Source organism: Cheilinus undulatus, linkage group 14 (genome assembly GCF_018320785.1).
Source record: "Cheilinus undulatus linkage group 14, ASM1832078v1, whole genome shotgun sequence".
NCBI lineage: Eukaryota > Metazoa > Chordata > Actinopteri > Labriformes > Labridae > Cheilinus > Cheilinus undulatus.
Genome location: NC_054878.1, coordinates 39,285,143 through 39,310,231, shown reverse-complemented (window position 1 = coordinate 39,310,231; position 25,089 = coordinate 39,285,143). Strand labels below are relative to the sequence as shown.

The 25,089-nt window shown below is 38.3% G+C and overlaps 1 protein-coding gene across 2 annotated transcripts in view; it reads left to right on the top strand.

The window, feature by feature from the left end:
- LOC121521474 (E3 ubiquitin-protein ligase TRIM9) overlaps positions 1-24,389 on the top strand; it is a 99,286-nt gene extending 74,897 nt beyond the window's left edge. Inside the window, exons 6-11 of one of the 2 annotated variants that reach the window (XM_041805491.1) lie at positions 8,365-8,528; positions 10,531-10,669; positions 17,379-17,503; positions 17,618-17,796; positions 20,035-20,197; positions 21,955-24,389. In XM_041805491.1, the coding sequence (XP_041661425.1) occupies positions 8,365-8,528; positions 10,531-10,669; positions 17,379-17,503; positions 17,618-17,796; positions 20,035-20,197; positions 21,955-22,002 (818 nt within the window). In that variant the 3' untranslated portion in view covers positions 22,003-24,389. Of the gene's footprint in view, positions 1-8,361; positions 8,529-10,530; positions 10,670-17,378; positions 17,504-17,617; positions 17,797-20,034; positions 20,198-21,954 lie in introns of both variants that reach the window. The other variant, XM_041805490.1, reaches the window with a different exon arrangement.
- The last annotated feature ends 700 nt before the right edge of the window (positions 24,390-25,089 follow it).

The window sequence follows — 25,089 nt, the reverse complement described above, 5'->3', positions numbered from 1 at the left end:
ATGGCATTTTGTTTCTTCTAATAAGAGCTAAAAGAAACTGTTAGGAAGCTTGAAATATGAATTTAAACTTCTAAAAAACAGATTCAGTCACTATTTTATTCCATGTGGAACATGCGAAGTCTTTTTGACCCGTTTAGATCACATCCCTCGGCATCTTGTGCACACATTAACAACATCTGCTAAAAACAATGAATATCTGTTTGTATTCTCTGAGTGAAGCCCGTCATGGCTTCTGTCTGTTGAGAGAAAAGACTTCTGCAGAGGTTTCTTCAACCTAATTGCAACAAATGATGTCAAATAGCACGCTGCCAGTTTTAATGTCAAAGTCTCAAAGAAAAATCAATATGTCAAACTTTTATATGCTTACTCCTTTATAAAGCTTTTCCCTCACAGGCTAAGTAGGAATCAAGAGAGATGCCCTTTCAAACAGGCTTAATAAATAATCAACACAGCGTACAAACACACTTGACCTGAAACAAAGACAAATTCCCCCTGATGGTGTTCTTTATAGGCAATAAACAACCCTTAATTTCTGCTGATCTTCCCTTTGGAGGTTTCTGCAAGATGTACAACAACGTGCACAGCTGATTAGATATTCATTGGCTGGAGCAACCCAGGAGTTTTGGTGTGCATGAGTAAACACAACATCCTTTAATGTATACCACTGCAGTCTTAAGAGATTACCCAGATGTAGTGTTAATGAAGACTGAATGTATAATCAGCACCATACATCTTTTAATATATAGTAAAAATGATCTGTTTTACTTTGCAGATGCAGATTTAACCTCAGTACACTATTACCTTTAAGTCTGTGCAATTAGTCATTATGATATATATGTTATGGAGCATTTTTATACCCTGATGAGTTTAAAACAGTATGAAATATACATAAAGATCCATTGCAACTCATTAAAAGCATGTTTAATATCATCATTGCGTAATCATTTTACATGATAATGTGATTATGCTCTCATAATAGGTCAATGATATTCCTACAGGCTACAGAGCTGTGAAAAGTATTGCCCCCTTCCTGATTTATTATTTAGCTGCATAGTTGTCACACTTAAATGTTTCAGATCATCAAACTAATTTTTTAATATTAGACAAAGATAACCTGGATGGGGCCCTTTTTTAAAAAGTTTTTGAATGACTGAGTTTGATTTTCACACCGAGGCCAGATTTGTAGAATCAATAAATCCCTTAAATAGAGTCTATCAGACAAAGTGAAGTATGCTAAAAGATCACAAAAAGCAACACATCATGCCGCCATCTAAAGAAATTCAAGAACAGATGAGTAACAAAGTCACTGACATCTATCAGCCATTGCGAGGCTTTGGAACTCCAGCGAACCACAGTGAGAGCCATTATCCACAAATGGGGAAAACTTGAACAGAGGTGAACCTTTCCAGGCGTGGGCCGGCCTATCTAAATTACACCAAGAGTGCACCGACAATTCATCCAGGAGGTCACAAAAGAACCCATAATGACATCCAAAGAACTGCAGGCCTCACTGGCTTCAGTTAAGGTCAGAGTTCATGACTCAACCATAAGAAAGACACTAGGCAGAAATGGCATCCATGGGAGAGTTCCAAGGCCAAAACCGCTGCTGACAAAAAAGAGCACAAAGGCTCATCTTACATTTGACAAAAAACTTGATGATTCCAAAGACTTATGGGGAAATATTCTATGGACAGACATCACAGAAGTTAAAGTTTTATGTCCCGTTACTATCTGGAGTAAACTCGCTCAGCATTTCTTAAAAAGAACCTCATGACAACAGTCAAACGTGGTAGTGGTAGTGTGATGGTCTGGGGCTGCTTTGCTGCTTCAGGAGCTGGATGACTTGCCGTTGTTGATGGAACCATAAATTCTGCTCTCTACCAGAAAATACACTGGTTCATGACCTCAAGCTCAAGCACGCTTGGGTTATGCAGCCAGACAGTAATCCAAAGAACACAAGCAAGTCCACCTCTGAATGGATTAAAAAGAAACAAAATTACGGTTTTAGAGTGGCCAAGTCAAAATCTGGACTTTAATCAATTGAGATGCTGTGGTTTGACCTTAAACTTGCCGTTCATGCTGGAAAACCCTCCAGTGTGACCGAATTAAATCAATTGAGTGGGCCAAAATTTCTCCAGTGATGTGAAAGACTCATTGCCTGTTATTGCAAGCACAAGCTTGGAGTTGTTGCTGCCAAGGGAGGCACAACCACCAGTTCTTACGTTTAGGGGACACATAGGACCAAAAAGATCTGGTTGGCTTTTTCCCTTGATATATGCAAATATCATTTAAAAACTGATTTTGTATTGTTTCTGGTTATCTTTGTCTAATATTAGAATTAGCTTGATGATCTGAAACATTTAGGTCTGACAAATAGGCAAAAAGAAGAAATCTGGAAGGGGGTAAATACTTTTTCACAGCACTGTTTCCCCAGGGAGACCTTTCATGTAATGTATTGAATGGTAAAGATTTTCAATCTCTTGCATCACCATCGTCTTTTCAAGCAAAGATTTGAAGCTTTTGACAGGCATCTCCAATACTTATATAAAGAATCTGTCCTGTATCTTCAGGTCATATCTGAGGCTGAGTTTAAGTAAATGGAGAATTTCTCCCGCTGAAGAGAATGTGAACAAGCTATTAGCAGTATGGACACTTTGGTCATCCCAGCTTTGAACTTTAACGGCAGTGACATAAAATCTATCTGTACGTTCCCTCACCATCCTACTCATCATCTGGAACAAAGCTAGGAAGTTTAAAGATAGATTATTTGATTTCATGCCTTTGAATTGAAGTCTTTGACATCCTCAGCAGCAGCACAGTGTAGGAGGTGTCCTCATTCACAGGCTGCCTTAAATTATTCGCTATCATTATGAAAGTCTGTCTGAAGGGAATGAGCCGTTCTGAATAACATGTTGTTAAGAAGATTTGATCTCCTCTGTAGATTAAAAAGATAAACTGAAGGGACTTTTTTAACCATTGTTTGACCAGGAAAATAGCACAGAGATTGAAAATCTCAATTTAAAGAGCGTACAGGCCAAGAGAGGCACTGGCAATGTTAATAAAGTTTCTTACAAACACCGATCAGCCATACACTCAAACATAATGCCAGACTATCACACATGAAAATATTCTCTCAGAACACCCAAAATTATGTCAGACGAGACATCTTAAAAATATCCATTGAAACAAGTTTATTAAGTTACTTGGCCCAGTACAAAAAAAGACTTTAATGAACACGTGTTTCTGAAATTCCTGAAATAAAGATGTAGGAGAAATACTAAAAAAAAATTACCTGAAAAGAAAGAAATATCCCTTTGTTTCCAATCAACAGGGTTAATACTTGTTCTTTTCTTCTGCCAGTTGTAAACCAGAAAACTAAAAGTGCAGATAGTAGAGATGTGACTCTTTAAGTATCTCATGATTCTATTTGATTCAAATTCTGGGGGTCAGGACTGATTTTAGATTCAACAGATTAATGATTAACAACATATTTCTTATGAAGAGGGTGTAAATTCAGCATCTCATCCAGTCTGCTATGCATTAAGGGGCTGTATATTATTATTTGATATTAAAAAGGTCAGAAAAATGTTTTCAAGATTATGCATTTTTAGCACAATTGTACCATTTTTAACAGCAAATTATAACAACAACAGAAATCAGTCATTTGCGCTCAATTATCAATAAAATGTTTCATGAATAAATGTGTGGGCTTAAGCAGGAAACATACCAGAAATTTGTCAGTGGAAAAAGTGATCATAGATCTAAAGGGTTTGCTGAAACTTTGCTTTGTGAAATTTAATCGTAGAAATTAGCATGTGCAACTCTGATAGACTCTTAATATAGTAAATTTGTCATATAAAAAAATTAAAACTTTTGTTTTCTTCGTTAGTTTATAGTCTCCAAGGATTTGTAACAAACAAATAAGCTTCTTTACCACAATATTTAAGCAGACTTAAGTAGAAAGTATGAATTGCGTGAAGTGTTTACTGTAAAAAAAAAAATAACACTCCAGTTTGGAAGCATTTAACACTAATCAAGGAAATCTGCATTGTGATCTCTGTACACTGACTTCAAGATTACAACAAAAAATCATTTCTTATTTGCTCAGCAATAAAATTTGTTTCACAAACGAACAAACGGTGCAGGCCATTACTTTAAAACCAGATTTTAGAATTAGGACTTGGATGAAATGCATTTTTAAAATCCTGTAACATGGCCTGATAGCTTGAGTTGAGTTGCTTTATGATTCTTCTGTTTAGGGTTCCTCTACTGTTGTGGCTTTATGTCAGTCTTAAAGCAAATATATGTCTATATGCAGATGATACCATACTATACACTGATCAAATGCTGTACAGTATTTACATTTTGAAAAGACAGTGAAGAGCTTTTATAGATGTAGATATAAACATCATCTTTCAAAAAACATCTTTGCGGGATATGATATATTTTTGAACTAAACAAATCAATATTAAATGCTGCATGTAAGAAGATTCTCACATCTTTTGCATGCACAGAAATTTCAAAACTTTTTTTTTTAATTCCAAAAAGTTCTCATATTTTTGGGAGTTAGTACAAAGATACTCTGCAGATACTGTATATATGCAGGAAATACGGAGATGATATCATATTTTGCATTGGTGAAACAGTTTACACAGGCTTCCAATGTTAAATGTGGAATGTATTGGAATTTTGATGACTTTAACATGAAGGATTAAGGCTTTATTGTCTGGAGGAAGAATGTTTATTATTTTAGCATGCCTATTGTGACTGGTCAAATATTTTAAAAGCAGTCTTCTGCTGAATTTAGACTTCTAATGATTTTCTAATGTATTCAATCTGAACTTCTCTACTGGTCTCACTGTCAGTTCCACCTGCTTTTTCAAGCTGTCTTTTGTCCATGTGCTCTTTTATTAAAACATCAAACCAACACCATATTTCCAGATGTACAGGAGATTCCGTTATTGAAACAAATGCAGGCAGCAGGCAGTGATGAGACTGACATGGAGACAGAGAGCCCGGGAGGTATTTCAGAGACTTTTCACAGTAAACCTTTGTTACCTTCCCTGAGTTTATTTGTCACTCCTCCCTCCCCCCTCAGCCCTGATAGTCTTCACGGCCATTCTGGTTAAAAACTCACTTGTCTTTTTTGTCCCGAAGCGTCTTCTCTGGTCCCCTTCCTCTGCATGGTTACTGTTTTCTTCCAGGATCCCTCCAATGAACGGCAGCTTTACAAACTAGCTCTGCCTTCAGTGGAAGACCCCAAACATACACAGATGCACAGAAATGTGTTGGCTGAAGTAGTTCTTTGCTTCTAGTAATACTCTAATTTTATTTGACTTTTTATTTATTATATCATATTTGATTTAGTTAGGCATCCTTTTTTCAAAACAAAATCTGTCCAGGTTGTTGATTGGCAAAATGAGAAAATACATGTTACACACACTGCTCGGAGAGTGTGCTGCTTGCAAAAAGAAACAAAAACAAATGAAAACAAAGAAAAAAAAATGCAAAAGTCTATATCTAGAAACACTTGCATTGCATTCAGAAAGTATTCAGATCCCCCTTCCATTTTTTCAACTCTGTGATGTTGCAGCCTGATGCTATAGTAAAAATGCATGTGTTATTATCATTGAGCTACACTCAGTACCTCATCAGGACAAAGTGAAAACAGAATTTTAAAAATTTTTGTTTTTATTAAAAAATTAAAAACCCCTGAAATGTCACATTAACATAAGTATTCATCCCTTTGCAAAAACTCTAAATTTAGCTCAGAGGCCTCTCCTTTCTCTTGATCTTTGCTGAGATGTTTCTACACCCTGATTGGAGTCCACTTGTGGTAAATTACATTGGTTCAACATAATTTGGAAAGGCACACACCTCTCTATAGAAGGCCTCATAGCTGACAATGCATATCAGCACAGAAACCATGGATTGGATTATTGCAAGGCACAGATCTGGTGGAGGATTCAAGGAAATTTGGCTGAAAGTTCCCAAAAGCAGAGTGGCCTCCATAATTCTCAAATGGAAGAAGTTTGGCACAACCATGAATCTTCAAAAAGCGAGTCGCCCGGCCAAACTGAGTGAACATGATAGAAGGGCCTTAATAAGAGAGGTGACCAAAAACTTGATGGTCACTCTGACTGAGCTCCAGAGCTCCTGTGTGGACATGAGACAAAGTTCCAGAAGGACAACCATCACTGCAGCCCTCCACCGATCTGGGCTTTATGGCAGAGTGGCTAGAAGACTTTTCTCAGTGCAAGTGCATGTGGAGCTTTTTGCAAACTCTGAGTGGACTTTCATGGGTTTTGCATTGACCTGCAGCTTCAGTCTAGCCACTCTGCCATACGCCCAGGTGGGTGGAGGGTTGCTCCTTCTGGAGCTTTGTCCCCTTTCCACACGAGATCTCTGGAGCTCAGTCAGAGTGATCAACAGGCACCTCTCTTCCTCTCTCTCTTACTCTTTTACTCTGATATGCATTGTCAGCTGTGAGCCTTCTATAGAAAAGTGTGTGCCTTTCCATATCATGTCCAATCAGTTTAATTTACCACATATGGACCCAGTCAAGGCGTAGAAACATCTCAGCAATGACTGGGAAAAATAAGAGGAACCTGAGCTAAATTTACTGAGTTTTTTTTAAAGGGTCTGAATACTTGTCATTATAAATTCACAGTTTTTCACCTTTTATAAACTTGCAACAATTTCTTAAATTCTGTTTTCACTTTGTCATGATGGGTTTCTGAGCATAGACCCTTGAGAAAGATATTTTGACTGTAGCATCGGGAGCAACATAGAAAAACTGAAGAAAGTAAAGGGGGTCTGGATATGTTCTAAATGTCCAGACCCTTTTTCTTTAGGGCCCCCTCTACTCATGTCTAAGAAAGCTAAGCCCCCCTTGGACCCACTCAGAAAAAGTACACATTATTTGTAATTGTTTTCATTGACAAAATCCAAACATAACAGGCCTACACAGATGACTGACTAAAGATCTGTGTCCAAACTATCCATATTACAACAGTGTATTAGGGCCACTCAAGGAAAAAAGAAATGCTAATTAAAAGAAAATAAATCAAGTTTAATAAGTTAATTTATAAGAAAAAGAGGCATTTTTATGACTTTAAAAGCGGTAAATGTGCCTGAACCCTGGATTAGAAATTTTTAGATTATAAAGCCCAAAATTCAAAATCTGACCATTGTTTTGAATTTGGTTTCTTGTAAATGTCTGACTTTACATTTTGTTTGAAACTGACTTGTCCATAGAAGAATATTCAAGTTCAGTGACTTCAGAAACTTTTAGGTCATTGGATCAAATGAGAAAATAATAACTGTATTTGTTGAAATCCAATCTAAGCGTATTAAAGTACTCCAGTGAAAATATCTTAGTACATTTTCTAGAAATGAATTCAAATTGAACAGAAACTTACCATGCTCAAAAATGCTTCTCATTATATTATGGTTATGCATGAATCAAAGAACTACTTTGGCCACATAGTTAGACCTTAAATGTTAAAATGAATCATCTGAAACTATACATGTAATATTCAGTCCTGTAAGGTTTGTCCCTTTGTCTTGACTGCTGCCTTTCCTCCGCCCCTTCCCTTCTTGTATCCTGGTCTAAAAAAAAAAATCAGATGCTGTCTAAAAAATTCATACGAAGCAGATTTATTCCCCTCTGATACCCGATGTTGTTTGCTCACTTCTCACGTTTACCCTTTTTGTGTTTGTTTCCTTTTAGAGTGTGGTAGTTTCACCACCAACGGGGTTAGACAGATATGCCCCTTTTTTACTGGAGAAATCCTTTGATTTAATGCCAGCCTGCTGAGAATCCAGCTTTGACTAAAGCTCTTAATTGATTCAAAGCTTTTTTATCAGTCTTACTTTCAATTGGGAGTTTATAGTTCAAAATTCTTCACAGTGGAGGTTTCCCTTATTGACTGGAGCATTATTCCCACTTAATACTTGTCATTTTAATGGATTTATTGGCAAAATATAGTTGTGTTTTAGTGATTTTAGCTGGAAGCTTTGGCCTTTAAAGCTAATATCAGTCTAAACCTTTGCACTCTAGCTTGGTGGCTCCACAGGGGTATAATGTCCTCACATGGCCTACTTAAAGCCTCCACTGATTCCCAGCTGTTGCCCTACAAAAGACCCTGGAGCTCATTCACCTTTAAGGCTCTGTTTTATTTCCCACTTGATCCGTATTAAAGCTCCTCTTTCTCTCCCCTCAGTCGGTTTAAAGGCAACCAGCCAGCTGACCACATCACCCTGTCTGTCCTCCTCAATCATCCACCTTTTCATCTCCTCATATCCCCCCACCCCCCCCACGCTACAACATTTACGTATTATCTACCTACTTCTGTCCAGCAGTGGAGGCCGGACCCCTGGTGCCAGCAGCTCCTCTCCTGCAAATGGAAAAGTGCTGCACGAGGAACAACAGCGCCACCCTGGCCTGGAGGGTAACTGCGCACCCTAGCAACCCTATTGAAGGCTACATCCTGGAGCTGGATGATGGGAACGGAGGACAGTACAGGGTTTGTGTCGTACAGAAACCTCCTCTCAGTCCTATTGTGTGACTTAGTCTAAGGGCCACAGTGAAGAGAAAAAGTCTGAGAATTTTCAATTTTATGGTGTCCAAAATACAACCTCAATTCCATAAAAATTGGGGCACTGTGTAAATAAAAACAGGATACAGCTCCATATTGTATTCACAATAGAACAAAAACAACATGTCAGATGGTGAAACTGAGACAATTTACCATTTCATAAAAAATATTACCTCATTTTGAATTTGATGGCAGTGACACATCTCAGAAAAGTATGAACAGGGCTGTGATTTTGGTTATGTAGTATCCTGTCTTCTTTTTAAAACAGTCTGTAAACATCTGGGAAGTGAGGAAACCAGTTGCTGGAGTTATGGGAGAGAAATGTCCCAATCTTGTCTAATGTTGGATTCTAGCTGCTCAACAGTCCTGGGTCTTCTTTGGAAGATTTCTACTTTTTTGATGCAAATGTTTTCTATTGGTGAAAGGTCTGGTTCAGCACCGGGACTCTTCTATTGTGAAGCCATGCTGTTGTGATGGATATCTAGTACTGTATGTTGCATTTTCTTGCTGAAGTAAGTAAGTAAGGCCCTCCTTAAAAGGGAAATTATCTGGCTCTGAACCCTCTATCTACTTTTCAACATTGATAATGCTTTTCCAGATGTGTAAACTGCCCACACCATGGGCACTAATGCAACCTCATACTATCAGAGATACAGACTTTTGAACTGTGCACTGATGAAAAGCTGGATGGTTCCTCTCCTCTTTAGTCCACAGGAAACAGCATCCATAGTTTCCAAAAAGAATTTCAAATTTTGATTCATGTGACCACAGAACAGTTTTCCATTTTGCCTCAGTCCATTTTAAATGAGCTTTGGCACAGAGAAGACAGCTGCGTTTCTGGATCATGTTAACATATGGCCTCTTCTTTGTATGATACAGCTTTAACTTGCATTTGTGGATGGCACAACACACTATATTGACAGACAATGATTGCTGGAAGTGTTCCTGCACCCATGTAATTATTTTTAGTACAGAATCATGCCCGTTTCAAATGTGGTGCTGCCCGAGGACCCTGAAGATCATGAGAATTCAATATTGACTTTCAGCATTGTCCCTCTCATACAGAGATTTCTCTGAATCTTTTGATGATATTATGTGCCGTAGATGGTGGGATATTCAAAGTCTTTTCAATTTTACTGAACATTTTCCTGAAATTGTTCCATAAATTTTAACAGTTTTTCACAGATTGTAAACCTCTGTCCATCTTTACCTCTGAAAGACTCTGCCTCTCAAAAATGCCTCTTTTATACCCTGTCATGTTACTAACCTGCTGCAAATAACCCCAATTAGTTGTAAAATTGTTCCTCCAGCTGTTTTTCATTAGTGCCACTTATCCAGCCGCTGTTGCCCTGTCCCTACTTTTTAAGATATGTTGCTGCCATCAAATTCAAAATGAGCTGATATCTTTCATGAAATTGTAAAATGTCTCAGCTTCGACTTCTGATATGTTGTTTTTGTTCTATTGTGAATAAAACATGGATTTGTGAAACTGCAAATTATTGCATTCTGTTTCTATTTACACTTTACATAGCATCACAACTTTTTGGAATTGGGGTTGAACATTGAGGCCTTTCGTGTGTAATAGTATGAGTAGATAGCATAATGCTACAATGACAGCAATCTAATCTGAAATGCAGTAAATAATGCCTTTTCAGCTAGTCTTTTTTATTTTATTATTAATAATCCATATGCTGCTCAACTCTGCCTAAAGCCAGATGGTAGTGTGTGTGTGTGCAAACTTAAATAAGTGTGTCATCAGCAAACATACATTTTTAAGTGCATGAGTGCAGCTCCCATCTCTTTGTCTGCAGTCATACTTAATTCCATGCATGCATCTTGGAGTGTTTAAGCAGCAAACATACACGTGTTTGCACTTAATCTGCATTTATAATGATGTGGCTATAATGAGTGTCTGTATGTGTGCCCTCAGGAGGTATATGTGGGGAAGGAGACAGTGTGCACCGTGGATGGCCTCCATTTTAACAGCTCCTACAATGCAAGGGTGAAAGCTTACAATGCCATCGGTGTTGGGCCGTACAGCAAGACTGTGGTGCTCAAGACCTCTGATGGTAGGTTGTGGGTGTTTGTGTGTGTTGTCACATTGATTGCTCCCACTAGGAATGAGAATTCTGTAATACTGCATCTAAAAAAGCCACAGTATTGCTTTGAGTACAGTCATGGAGAGTCACGTAGTGTTTAATAAAGACCTCAAGAATGTGTGTCTGTTTCCACCAGCAGCACCACTGCCTGTGTGTGAAGATGCTATGCAAGTGATTAGAGAACTCTTATTATTGATGTCAGGCTATTTGTCAAATATCAAACCTATCAATTAAACAATGACTTTCTTATATACTTGCACATTAAACTTATGTTAAGCTTTTTTTTATATGTAGATGAAGTTAGACTGTAGCTGTTGGTTATTGTGGGCACTAAAGTAGTCTGAAACTTCATGAGCTTCGAGCAACGTCAAAAAATATATAAATTTACAGATGATCCTAATCCAAGGCTATCCAATTACAAATTCAACTGGGCCAAATTTTAAAATCAAGAAATGCCAGGCCAGACATGTTTGGCACCCAGTAAGCAGCTGGTAATATCAAATTTGGAACCAATACACATCAATTTGATGAAAAATATGCACTTTTTGTTCATAGTCTCCCTTTTAAATTTGGCAGCATGACTGTTTTTTTTTTCATTTTAATTAAAATAAATAGAATGAAAAAACTAAAATGACCTTCTGTAAATAATAGTTTTGGTCACATCTTACCCAGACATTTCTTAAAGTGCATAACAACTACATTTGTACAGCTGTAGTTGCGGTTGAAAAGGATGTGTTTTATACTTGGTATCTTTGGGCTACGCCTGTCAGCATCGCTAGCCACGCTTCAAAACAATGTGGTGCATTGTAGTTAAACTGTTGCGAGGCTACGTGGAGTGTTGCATTCACAGTCTGAAATAGTGTGGGAATTTATGAAAACAGGGGAAACAGGTTGACTTGTGCAGCTCTGGCATGACCACAGGCTGGGCCACTTGGGGGTTGGTTCTGGCCCTGATCTGTTAAAAAGCACACACTACATCACTTCATATTCCTAGATCCTGTTGGATAATAGCTTAGAATTATTATTTCTCACATTTCCTCGGAGCAGGGAGGAGAAGACTGAGTACATTATGCAGAGAATGGGGAATAAAGACACAAATTTAACTTGAACCTCTGTCCTGATGAAGTGTGAGTGTGAAAACAATTCTGCATCTATAACTCTCTTCCAGCACCCCTTCAACACGTTCATTGCTTCTTTTATACTCAAAGCATTTATAAAATGATTAAATGAAACACCTGTAGAGGCGCAGGCTCTGCTCATGCACCTAGGCTTGTCTCCTCATCAGTTAGCACATCCAGCTAAAGAATAGCTCTCTACCACCAAAAAATAAGATTAAACTGGCTTAAACTTGTAGTTGGCCACTGAAACCATCAACTTCTGCATAGCAGGAGGACGCCATCATTGTGCATCAGGAGGGAGTTCTTTGAGCATGTGAGATAGATGTGAAAGCAAATACTAATGACTTGTCATCAGAATAACTGAATTTAACTGGACTGGACTGATTACAGTTGCAGATATGTTGCTCTGAAAAACATTAAAGCGTGACCAGTTAGAGAACTGGTGCCAAAACAGCTGATTTATTTTAGACACAAATAAAGAAATGATGGCTCATTTTAGAAGACAATCAACTATTCTCCATGTAGGTATGAACGGCACAGCAGTTGCAATTGTGCAAGGAAAGAAATACTTGGGCACAAATATTGATGACAAACTGACATAGAACAATTTGCAAAAGGCTCTACAGCATCTTTATTTCTTAAGAAAACAGATGTTTTGATGTTAAAGGCACCTTGCTGAAATTGTTTCACGACAGCTTCATTTAAAGTGTTAATCCTTTGTATGCAGTGTTTGGATGGGGGCATTGTTGGTACAGAATTTGAACAAACTGCACAAGACTATTCAACAAGGTACAAAAATAACCAGGACACAAAAGGGCAGCATTGCTGACCTGACAGAGAGGTACATTCTGAATCTAGCTAACAAGTTTATAGTGAACAGAATAAAGCCTCATCCTTTGTACTGGAGAGCATTCAGCTGCTTTAAATGCTAGGAGAATCAGACTTAATGCACTCTGTCTTTATTTAATAGAAACTTGCTGCTTGACCTTCTTTATATGTAACCAGCGATGCCTTAATGATGTATTTTATTGATTTTGTTCCATGTTATCATCTTCTGTGCGGTACAGATGCTGATGTCTCTTCTTGTCTTTTGTCATTTATTTCTTTATGCTTTCATTGCAAGACAAATTCCCCTAGAGCCATTAAGGTTTCATTCCAGCTCGTCATATTGGAGTTAAAAAGCTTCATGAAGTATGTAATACACTTTTTACTGACTTTACGATGAGCTCCTCTGCAGAACAGTTTCATTTATATACTGATCGTGTTCTTACAAACAGATTCAAGTAATGTGAAACACAAAATATAAGCTTTTTAGAAGAAAAGTTAGGGATTTTTTAACAATGAACATGTAAGAAGGGTGGGTAAGAGAAGCAAAATCAGAGGGGAAATCAGTCAATCAATCAATATGTCTTTGTTAGTATAGCACCAATTCATAGCCAAAGTTATCTCAACACACTTTACAAAGAGGGCAGGTTTAGACTAAATTCAATGTTGTGGCCTATTATAATAGACCAGCGTTCATCATTATTATGATAAAGACTATACCCCGTTATAATAAAGACCAGCGTTGATTTATTATTGATAAATATTGCAGTGAAGTAGTATTGCTCTTGGATTCAATGTAACTTCTCTAGTGATCTTTGTAGAAGTAACAGTTATCACTGTGATGCTGGCATAGCAAGAATAATGACAGTGAACAGAAAGATTTATAAAAGATGATGATAACAATGCAGTTTGAACCGTTTTTAAATTCTCTTTAAGATATGAGATAATAATCGTAGTTTCAATGATAATAAGTGTTCACAGTAGCAGGTCGCCCGTCCCAAAATTCCAGATGAATCTTTGCAGCACAGGGCCAGGAAGAATCCATGGAGATAGCGGTGGCAGAACTAGAACATAAAGACTCACACCACCTACCTAATATGATATGCATACAGGGATAAAGAGAGGGAGGAGGAGCTCAGTGTGCCATGACCCCACCAGCAGTCTAAGCCAATAGCAGCATAACTTACTAAGGACTGGTCCAGGTCTGAGCCAGTACTAACTATAAGTTTTATCAAAGAGGAAAATTTTAAGCCTCTCAGACCCCGACAGGTAGATGGTTTCAAAGGAGAGGGGCCTGATAACTGAGGGATCTACCTCCCACACTACTTTTAGAGACTGAAGGCACCACGAGCAGGCTGGCATTTTGGGAGTGCAAGGCTCTAGAGGGATAATATGGCACTATGAGCTCTTTAAGATCGGTTGGTGCCTGACCATTTAGAGCTTTAAAGAAGTTTAAATTTTATGCTAGATTTTATAGGAAGCCTATGCAGACAAGCTAAGACAGGAGTGATATGACCTCTTTCCCTAGTTCTGGTCAGCACACGTGCTGCAGTGTTTTTGACCAGCTGAAAGTTCTAACCTAGAGGTCGTAAAAGCATAGAGAGGTTTTCCTGCATCGTTTTGAGACAAGATGTGCCTGATTTTTGCAAAGGTCTGTCTTTGTCTTCTTTATGTGAGAGTTGAAGGAAAATGCAAAAGACAGGCAGAGAAAATAAAAAGACAAAGGAGTGTGGTGGAACAGACAGAAATATAAATCTGAAAACAATGTTTAATTTTCTCTAAGCTGTTTCAGTCAAAAGTCCTTCTGTTGAATCGCTCTTATTTTCCCCCTACTATGGATGATAGGTCTAACAAATTTGCCTGACAGTGCTCAAAAATACAGGCATTTGGCAGAATTTTTTGTGTTTATTTTAAACTTTGCACTTGGGTTTCTGCAGTTTTTTAAGTTTATAAAAAAGTGTAAGTGGGTAAAGAAATGCGCAGCAAAGAAACAAAGTAAACAAGACTTGCTGAATGAAAACTTAAACAGAAAAGCTAGAGAAAGCTTTAGTAAATTGGAACTACCACACTAGACTAGAGTAAAGGAATCGGGTCAGACTGGAAGGAAAAAAAGGAAAGAAAATGGACAATGACAGAATGTTCCATAACAGCAGCTGGATTGGAAAAAAGACTTTTCTCACATTCACATAGACACTCACACAGCTGCAGTAACAATAGGCATTAGCCTGTTTTCTGACTGATAACCGTTTATCCCGATGTACCCTCTGTTCCCTCCTCTCTGCCATTTTTCTTTCTGCCTCCTCAGCCTCGTTTTTCTTTCTCTCACCAGACATTGCCTCCATGCTCTCTCTCTCCTCTCGCTCTTGCTTCATTCAGTCACACTGAGGAGGGAAATTACAGGATGTGACTCCTTTTGGCACAAAATGCAAAACACAGGCAACAATGGCTGCAAAAAAAACAATGATTTTAAGCCAAAATTTGAGAAATTTTGTCATAACATTGTGTTACTGTGCGAGTGAGTGTCGGATGTGTCACCACTCTTTTGGTGAGGCAACATGAGGTTGTAGCTCAAACAGGAGGCACGTCTGTCCTAAGGCCTGGATAGTAAGTGTCCCGATGTTCTTTCGCTGAGAAAGACCTCTACAGAGTGAAGAAACAGAGGTCATCTTGGCTTTAAGGCGCTGTTTTAGGGTTAAGACTTGGTTTAAGGGCTTTAAGGGTGTCAGCAGTGTTGCGTTGGTGTCAAGGTTTTGCTTTAACTGACAGCGTAGTAACCAACCATGTCGTCAAACCCTGAGATTTAAATTTCATTATTATGAACTAAAGCATTTGTCAGTAACAAGACTGCCCAAAAGTGGGAATAAAGGGGAGAGCTTTCTGAGGCCCAGCTTCATGGAAGAGCCCAAGGCAGCTAAGCTTTGACAACCATACTTTATTTAAGCCCATTCTTATCAAAGCAACTAAAATACACTTCTTTCAATGTTAACTGAACTAAAATATTCATGCAGCAATGTCAGACTTCATAACAGTGCCATGACATCATTTATTTATTTAGATTTATTTAACCAGGAAAAAAACCTAGTTGAGATTAAGAATCTCATTTACAGGAGTGTCCTGGCTAAGACAGACAGCAGCACAGTCAAAGATATAGACATAAAAAAAAGCAGTTACAATCACAGTAAAAACCAAATCCAGAGTCACAGAGCAGCAAGTCATCAGTCAGAGCATCTACAACCTGATACATCATCCTCCAATGCCTTCAATCTACCTTTAAAAAGATTTAAAGAGACCATCTCCTCGAGACATAAGTCTCCTGAAGAAGATTCCAGGCTGCAGGAGCAGCGTACCTGAAACTCCTTTTACCCATTTCAAGACAGACCTTTGGCACAGAGAGCAAAAGTAAAGTTTGTGACTGAGTCACAGGGTGAAGACTGTAGCCTCCAGAGCTTTTCACATAAATGAGATCACACAAGTATGATGGAGGCAGATTTAGTAAAGCCTTATAAATAAAGACATGCCAGTGGTTTAGCCTACGTGTGTTCAAAGAAGGCCAACCAACTCGATCATATACAGTACAATGATGAGTTAAGGACTTAAGATTGGTTAAAAACTTAAGTGCCCCGTGACACACAGTATCTAAAGATTTAAAGCATTGAGAAGATGCATGCATGTGCAAAACATCACCGTAATCAGAGGCAGAAAAGTGGCGGCAACAAGTCCTTTCTTTGCAGTAAAGTAAAAACCAGACTTATTTCTGAAATAAAAACCCAGTCGCAGGTTTAACTTCTTTACAAGTTGATCAATGTGAAGCCTAAAAGACAGCGACTCATCAATTAAGAAACCAAGATATTTATAAGAAGACATGAATTTCCATCAAGATTAATAACGCATCTATCTAGCCAGCCAGCCAACAAATGAATAGACAGATGAGTATTTGCGGTTCACAAGGGTAACTGTTTGGTTCGTTCTTGGTTGTGCAGCTTACATTCTTTTTCATCTAGTGTTATTTAGACTTATCTGTGATGGTTGGTATGTCTTTTGATGTATTTAATTTGGCTTGAAGATTTGCCTAGTGTCATATAAAACTATTTTTAATACATTAACTGTTGTGCATTGTAGCATTTCTAACAGAGTTTTCATGCTCTTAAGCCTTAAACTCTTTCATAAATCTATCTTTGTTGTGCAGAAAATTTGTAGGCTTCCTCCCTGCTCCAGGCTAAACTCTATGAAAATGAGTTAACTTATATTCATTTACGAGCCAGATTAAGTATTGTAGTGTAATAGTGGAAACAAAAGACATACTGTATCTATTTATAGAGTATTAACATTTGAGTTGAAATGTCAAAACAGGATTATACAAGAAAACCCCAAATCAACATGGTATTTTCCCTCTAAAGACCTCTTTTAAATAAAAATGTGAAATATGGAGATGCTTATATAGAATAAAACAGATTCATGAGCACCACTGAAGTGAGGGGATGCTACTATGATGAAGTCTAATATTTTTATTATATCATAACTCCTGCACTGATGTAAGTCACTGGCTTAATTTGTTTGAATGTTAGCAAAGCCTTTTCAGACTTTCTTATTCTGAAAGTTGATTTTTTTAAAACCTTACATCTGTGCTTTATATTTCATTGTGTTTTAACTGATTATCCTGTTCTTCTCTTGTTAAATCAAAAACAAGGTTATTACCTGTCAGATGTGGCTTCATGAACATTTTTCTCTCTCTCCAGTGGCCTGGTTCACCTTCGATCCCAGCACAGCTCACCGTGACATCGTTCTGACCAATGACAACCAGACCGTCTCCTGTAACAGCTACGACGACCGCGTGGTTCTGGGAACGGCTGCTTTCTCCAAAGTAAACACACATTCAGCTGTTTTTTTTCTTCTTCATTGATTTTTAAAGTCATGTCACAAGTTTCTGGCTTTTCAACTCATATATTGATTGGGTTTATTTTCTCTTGAATCTCAGGGTATCCACTACTGGGAGGTCTGCATCGATCGCTACGACAACCACCCAGACCCCGCTTTTGGCGTGGCACGAATCAACACCATGAAAGACATGATGCTGGGGAAAGATGACAAAGCGTGGGCTATGTATGTGGACAACAACCGCTCCTGGTTCATGCACAACAACTCCCACACCAACAGGTCGGTATACAGAACTGAGGAGTATTGTGGGTTTTGAAAGCTGGATGCAAGTTATGGATTGCTGATGTCATACTGTAATGTTCAGTAAATCCCCAAAACTGTAGGGTTATTGAACACTGACAGGATTTTAAAAAGGACATTTATTCATCAGGTCTTACCATACATAAAAGCATTACTTGTGCTTTAGTTTAGATGTTTTATCCACATTATAGATTTTAGCGTTACAAAAGCTTTATGGAAAAGGTAAATTTATTTAGCATAGAAATACTAGTTTGCATCCTCATACCCTTATTCCAAATGATAACTGCTGTGGATTGAATAATGAAAAAAGATGAGCTACCTACCCTGGCTCACATCAAAGTGCACAGGCTCCTTCATGAATGGCACATCATCACTTGATCACCCTACAAGGTTTATTCAGGTTTATTCAGTTGATAGTACATCACCATTTCAATTAAAAGCATGTTTGCAATAAAATTAGGATTTTTTTTACATGTTCAAGGGGATCTTATCTCAGGATCCTCTAGACTCTTGTGTCCTTTTATATGACTAGATCACACTTGAAGGTCTGCAGGACTGAGTAATTAATTGGTTAAACTGTGGTGAATATCACCGTTGTGAAAACTGAAGGGATCATACTCAATTAAGTAGAAATTTTCTGATGATAATTGCAGTGTAGAAATCTATTTAGAGCTTTAAAGTACTAACTTTCCTCCATTCCATTCATTTCAGGAAAACACAATTTAAATCACTGCATGTAAAGTGTTCTGATTAAGATGTGAGCTACTCCAACCAAATGATTATTTTGAACCAAGCTGTTGCCATGTTTACCTCTGCTGACAAAATGAGCATTTTAATGAGTGTGAATGGGACCTCTGAGCTTTTACCTCCAGCCTCAAGTGGACATTTGAGGTACTGCAGTTTTTTTTGCTCATTGCACCTGATTCATTTTTTACAACCTGACGTTGCAGCTTGTTTCTGAAATGCAGACAGTTTTGGTGGAAGGAGAAATATACTGTCCTCTGGAAAAATTCCACTCCACATTTTTTATCATTTATAAACTCAAATAAGTCATTATTTAAGACTAACTTCTGTAAAGGAATTAATACAATTCCAGTTGAAGTTTGAAAATTGGTTCAGGTTTTATTCAAAAGTGAGCATCTTAAAGATGGAATAGCTTTACAGACTGAAATAAGATTAGTCAGTGATTCAGTAACCAACAAATTAGGCAGTTGGTTAAATATTTCTTGAACTTTCGTGCCATATAAAACTGGAGTGCTCATCTTTTAAGCGTATTTACAGACGTTGTTTGTGTGTCAATAAAAACAGCAGGAGACAGACTTCCTGGGGTGCAGCTCCATGCTTCCGCTCAGCATTTATCCTTCTCTCACACACTTGCTCAAACACGCAAAAACACACACAATAATGATACACACACAAGATGACAGTTGGACCTTCGGGGTTTCATACAATAGCGGCTAACAAACACATCAGGGAGCAGCAGAAGAAGACATCAAACATCTCTCTGCTGCCTCTCTCTGCATGTCACAGCCAAACTATCAAACACTCATTAAACATTTATTTTAGAGGAAAATCTCTTTTCTTCACAGAGAAGAGACCAAACTTTCTGCAGAAATGTGTAAAATCCTCTGGATCTATGTAGCTCAATGAACCTCGAGCTCACCCGTGCAGATTTATTCCCTCAGCCACTTGTTTTCATGTTGTTAATCATCTCATGCTGGTTTCCATGTTATTTATTACATATTAATGCCTTCAGTGCTGGATCTCGGTCAGGCGTTTTGTGATCGTGCATGTAGCTTGGAGAAATACAGCTCTCTGTTCATTTATTTCACCAGCCTTCATTCAAAAACAAATTTAGGAAATAAAAAAGGAGTATAAATAAGAAGGGTCCATTTGGGAGTTCCAATGCTCCAGTGTAAATTTTCAACTTTACGGCTCCACACTGAACAAAACCCACATAACTGAATATGGAAGTTTAATTTTTAATACTCTCACTATTTCTTCTTAGCACATTTTGTATCATTATTAGCAATTAAAGTATAAAATGATTATATCTTATTCCATTTGTGAGTGCAAGAGTCATTTGAGCTTTTTCAACAGTCTGTGTCCTAAATGAAACTCAATCAGAGGCTTATAAAAGATGCTTTTACTTTGTAGATATGAAAATGAACCTTTCTCGTCTTTTTTTTTTTTCTGGTATTGTGTGCGTGTTTGTAGGGCAGAGGGAGGCATCACTAAGGGCTCGGCTGTTGGCGTTCTGCTGGATCTGACCAAACACACTCTGACTTTCTTCATCAACAAGCAGCAGCACGGACCCACTGCCTTTGAGGGCCTGGATGGGGTCTTTGTTCCTGCCGTCAGCCTCAACAGAAATGTACAGGTCAGTGTGTGTGAAAGGAAAAGAAACAGTATAAAATATGGATGTAGTCTTGAGCCCGGTTTATACTTCTGCATTGAATCTACACCATAGCTACACCGTACTGGCCTGTGCTATTGTTAGAACTAGGCATGGATGAGGAAATGCAAGTCTAAGATTTCTGGATGCCAGCAAGTAGATTTGACAAATTGTATGGTCATCTGCAGCCATTTATCTCACACTAGAGTACACATATGTGCCTATAGACATTATGCAGAGGTGGCTGCCACTTGTTGCAACCAATCAGACCAGTTGCAGGGCATGCAGTCTGCATTGTTTCAATGCATACTTAAGTCAGCTACAAGCAGGAGCATCTGCATAGCTTCAAGCCTATGCAGGCCTAGATTCAATGCAGAAGTATAAATCTGGTTTAAGACATTACCCATTGTTTCTGTGGAGACATTATGAAGCCCAGCAATGGTGGCTGTGGTTTTAACTAATGAAGACATGAGCTATTGAGACAGAAACCATTGCCTCAAGGTTTTAAACATGTATCTGACTAATGCTGACCTCACACTAGAGCAGTGGTTCCCAGTGTGGGGGTCGTGAGATGCTTTCCAAAGAAACAAAGACACATTTAAAATAATTCAAAGTGATATATTTGATCCATTATTGTAAAATATATCTTTAAATTAGTTCAATTTGAAATGCTGTGTAACATCGTATGCTTGAACCCCCTCCAGGGATGTTGGGGGTCCCTGGTCTCCTGCACTACTATTTTATGGGTCATGGGCAGAAAAATTTGGGAACCCCTGCACTAAAAGACTAGTGCAAAACCTTTAAAAGATTTTAAAAAGACTAACGTCTGAGACCCTCTCCTATTTAAGGACAATTTGCCAGTTTTTTGTTGCAGACTAAGGTTTTGCAGACGGGGTATTAGTAACTAAAAGACTAGAACAAGATTCCTTTGAGACTATTTCCCATCATGCATCTTGGGGACATTCACAACAACTTTTGGGCAGAAAACAATGGAGCAGAAACAAAATCAGCTTTTGGCCACTATAGAAGAGAATTAAAAACTTGCAGGTTACTGCAACAACCAAATAACTATCACTTCAGAATAAAAGTGCTGTATAAAAATGCAGGTTGTCTCACCACAGAAACAAACTGATCGGGCTTTTACTTTGAAATCCCCAGTGAAGTTTTACAGTCCCTGTCCACACCTGTAGGGCATACAGTGGTGCAGAGATCTGCTCAGACTGTGAAATCTGATGTTTTGCATAAATACCTGAATGCTTCAGCTGTATATTTACATGTATGATACATTTTTCTGCTTCTGATGTGTAAATCTGTGCTAATTGTTCATACTTGTATGAAGTTTGCAGGTTAAATCCACATCAGTACATCATATTCAGAGCGATTATCATGTTTGAGGCATTTCAAGATCCTCCAAGTGGGATTTAAATATTTGATGTAGCTTAAAAAGTTACTCTCTCAGCCCATCAAGAAAACTTCTATCTTGCATATGTGGTAAGTGTAGCTGCCATGCTGTATAAATTAAAAGGAGTACAACCATCAAGTGTGGGTTAATGCAGCTGATATTATCATACGTTTAATCTGAAGTGTGGTTGAAGTGTATTTTGCAAACTCAAGTGGTTGAAGGAGTTTCTCCTCGCTATTCAAACCACAGCCAGGTTTTTATTTAACCTGTTTGATTTGATGACAGTGTGTCCTCAGACAATCAGCACTGATCTGGATGTTTGCTCTCTGTGTTTGTGCAGGTCACCTTACTGACAGGCCTGGAGGTGCCAAAGCATATCAAACAGTAGAAGACCCGTCCTCCCCCTGTGCGTGTCCTGGATTCAAACCAACGATGACATACACAGTTTGGCTCCCACACGGACCTTTTTCCCGTCACGTCAAACCTCTCCCATCTTCTCAAGGTGCCCTTTGTCTCGGAGTGTGAAGCCCTGAAGTTAAAAGAATAAATTTGAGTCAATTTTTGCTATAAACATGATGGCTGAAGGTTTTGGAAATTACTGCAGAGATTACTAAAGATGCTATAGGTTATCATACTTCTTCATATCCCTGTTTAAGCCCAATAATCCTTACAAAACTGTCAGGAATTGCAATTTTTAAAGAAATTGCAACCCTAAATTTCCTGTCAATGTTGGAAACTTAGACTTTAAGATTCCCAACATGGTGCAGAGAATAATATTGTGCTAGAAAGTCAATTTTAACCAATAAATCTGATATATTTAGAGAAAAACAACACCACAGTCCACAAAAAGCTGCATTTAGGAGTTGACACATATGAGTGTGAAACAGCTTATTGTTCTGTTTCTCTCTCAGGTGTGTTTACAGCTCACAGCCAAAAACTCAGAGTGTTTTGCAGAAGCTGTAGTGGCACCGCAGGATGTTTCACTCATGAAATATTTAAAAGCTAAACTTTCTCTTCTATCTCAGTTGTGGCTCGCTGCTCTCCATCTCCTCTATCTTATACAAAGTGTCATAAACATTGTTTGGCACTGTTTGTCTGAGAGGTTTACACGCTGAGCTCATGCTTGGAGGGAACAGGCTCAGCTCCATTTCAATTTTCAGTGATGTGACAGATCTGCAGAGGACAGGAGGAGGACGCCCTGCAGAAGAGGTGCATAATTTTGCACTTGAAGTGCTGATTATGATGCATATTTAGCTGGTCAGTATGCTCTGAAACAGGCTTGTTTGTTATGGTTGTGATACTGAAGTGGCTTTTCATTGTGAGATTAAGAAAGGTGGTAATTAGGGACACTTGAGTGCTTGCTGTTTGGTCGTATAGCTTCACAGTTAAAAGGAATTCCCTGTGTTTTTTGCTGTATGATATAAATATGAATTGACACCGTAATTAGTGTTGTTTGGGGGTGCTCGTTAGTGGATATTTTTTCCTTCAAACAGTGCCAGACTGGCTGTTTCTCTCAGTTCATGCAAAGCGTAGCTGACCAGCTGCCAAATTCATATTCAAGCAGCAGAAATGAGAGTAGTATAGATCTCCAAATCCCACTTTTGGATAGAGTAAAAAGGAGCATATTTTAAGGAATGCCTACTGTTTACTTGTGTAGTGTTTTTATGTTTAATTCAAACAGCTATGAAATATATAAAAGTTTATTTTTTTTAAATTGGTGCTAAGCATAAAAAAGAGACAAGCCACACACTTTATTCCACCAAGACTTCATTTTAATAGTCCTTGTTGTGTTAATATCAGATAACCATGCTGCAGATGATAAAGACCACAGGGTTGCTGCCCACTTTGTCAAATCAAATTCAAGACTTTTTAAGACCCAAACAAAGAAGAGAAATAATTTTTGCACCACAAAGCAGACTTGCCTTGTGTCCCGTTGTCCTGAGAATAAACGACTTTTTTGCATATCTTGCAAATTGCCTCATAATTACTGTTTAACCCAGCAATTACTAATTCTCAGTCAACTTTACCTTGAAGCCAAATTCCCATAAACTTGCATTTCCCTGTCTTTCTTTTTCTATTAGTGGCTTGTGAACAAAAATATAATATAGTACCTATAAAAGTATTCCTCCTTTGGATGTTTTCCCCCTTTCATCAATTTGATAAATCAATCAGGGTCAGGGTTAGCTTTTCAATCAGGCTTGCACATCTGGACACTGCAATTTTACTCCATTCTTCTTTGCAAAACTGCACAAGCTTGGCCAGGTTACATGGGGATCAAGAGCGAACAGCCCTAGAGGTCTGGGCTTTGACTCAGCCACTCCAGAATATTCACCTTGTTGTCTTGAAGCATTTCTGTGTAGCTTTCTCTGTATGCTTTTGGTCTTGGCCGGCTGTTGAGAAGCATCCCCACAGCATGATGCTGCGACCACCGTGCTTCACAGTGAGGATGTTTGTGGCGTCTTGTCTAATAGCTGAAAAGAACCATTTTGGTCTCATCAGACCAAAGAACTTTCTCCCACTTGACCATGGGGTCTCCCACATGCCCTTTTTTGAACTCTAGTCCAGATTTAAGTTTTCTTCAACAGTGGTTTTCTCTTTGCCACTCTCTCATTAAACTTTGACTGCTGAAGAACCCTAGCAACAGTAGGTGTATGCAGTCTCTCTCATCTCAGCTGCTGAAGCTTGTAACTCCTTCAGAGTAGTCAGGTGTCTTTGTGCCCTCTCACACTAGTCTCACTCAGTTTGTGAAGACGGCCTGATCTAGGCAGATTTACACATGTGCCATTAAACTTCCATTTCCTGATGATGGATTAACTAAACTCCAGGGGGATGTTCAGTGCCTTGGATACTTTTTTGTGTCCATCCTCTGACTTTTACTTTTCAATCATCTTTTCTCTGAGTTTCTTGGAGTGTTCTTTGGTCCTCATGGTGTAATGGTAGCAAGGAATACTGATTAACCAGTGACAGGATATTCCAGACACAGGCATTTTTAAACTGCATTCACTTGAGACACATTCACTGCACTCATGTGATCCCCATTTTTAATTTAATGAAAACTACTTTATATAAAAACAGTTTTCCCTTTGATACTAAAGATTTTTTTGTTTTTATAAAATCACTAAAAGAGTAAAACATCCAAAGGGGTGAATACTTTTTAAAGGCACTGCACCACTGGCTGAACCGTTCCATCAAATTGAAATATTGCACCCATTTTGAGCATCATTTTGCACTGTTAACTTTAGGGCCTACTCTACAGTTTGAATTATATGAGAGTAATGTTTGGCTGCGGAGCATTATGACTAAACCACCTGTGTGTCAGAGAGGTTAGAGGTTAAAATATGCTGGCAGCACTTCACTAAAGTGTGGGAACCTTCTGTTATTGCGTTTGCCAAAAGTACAAAATAGTGTGCAAACAAGTTGAACCTCTTCCTGCTGAATAAATCAAAGCGAGGGAACAAGGGCGATTGACTGCCTG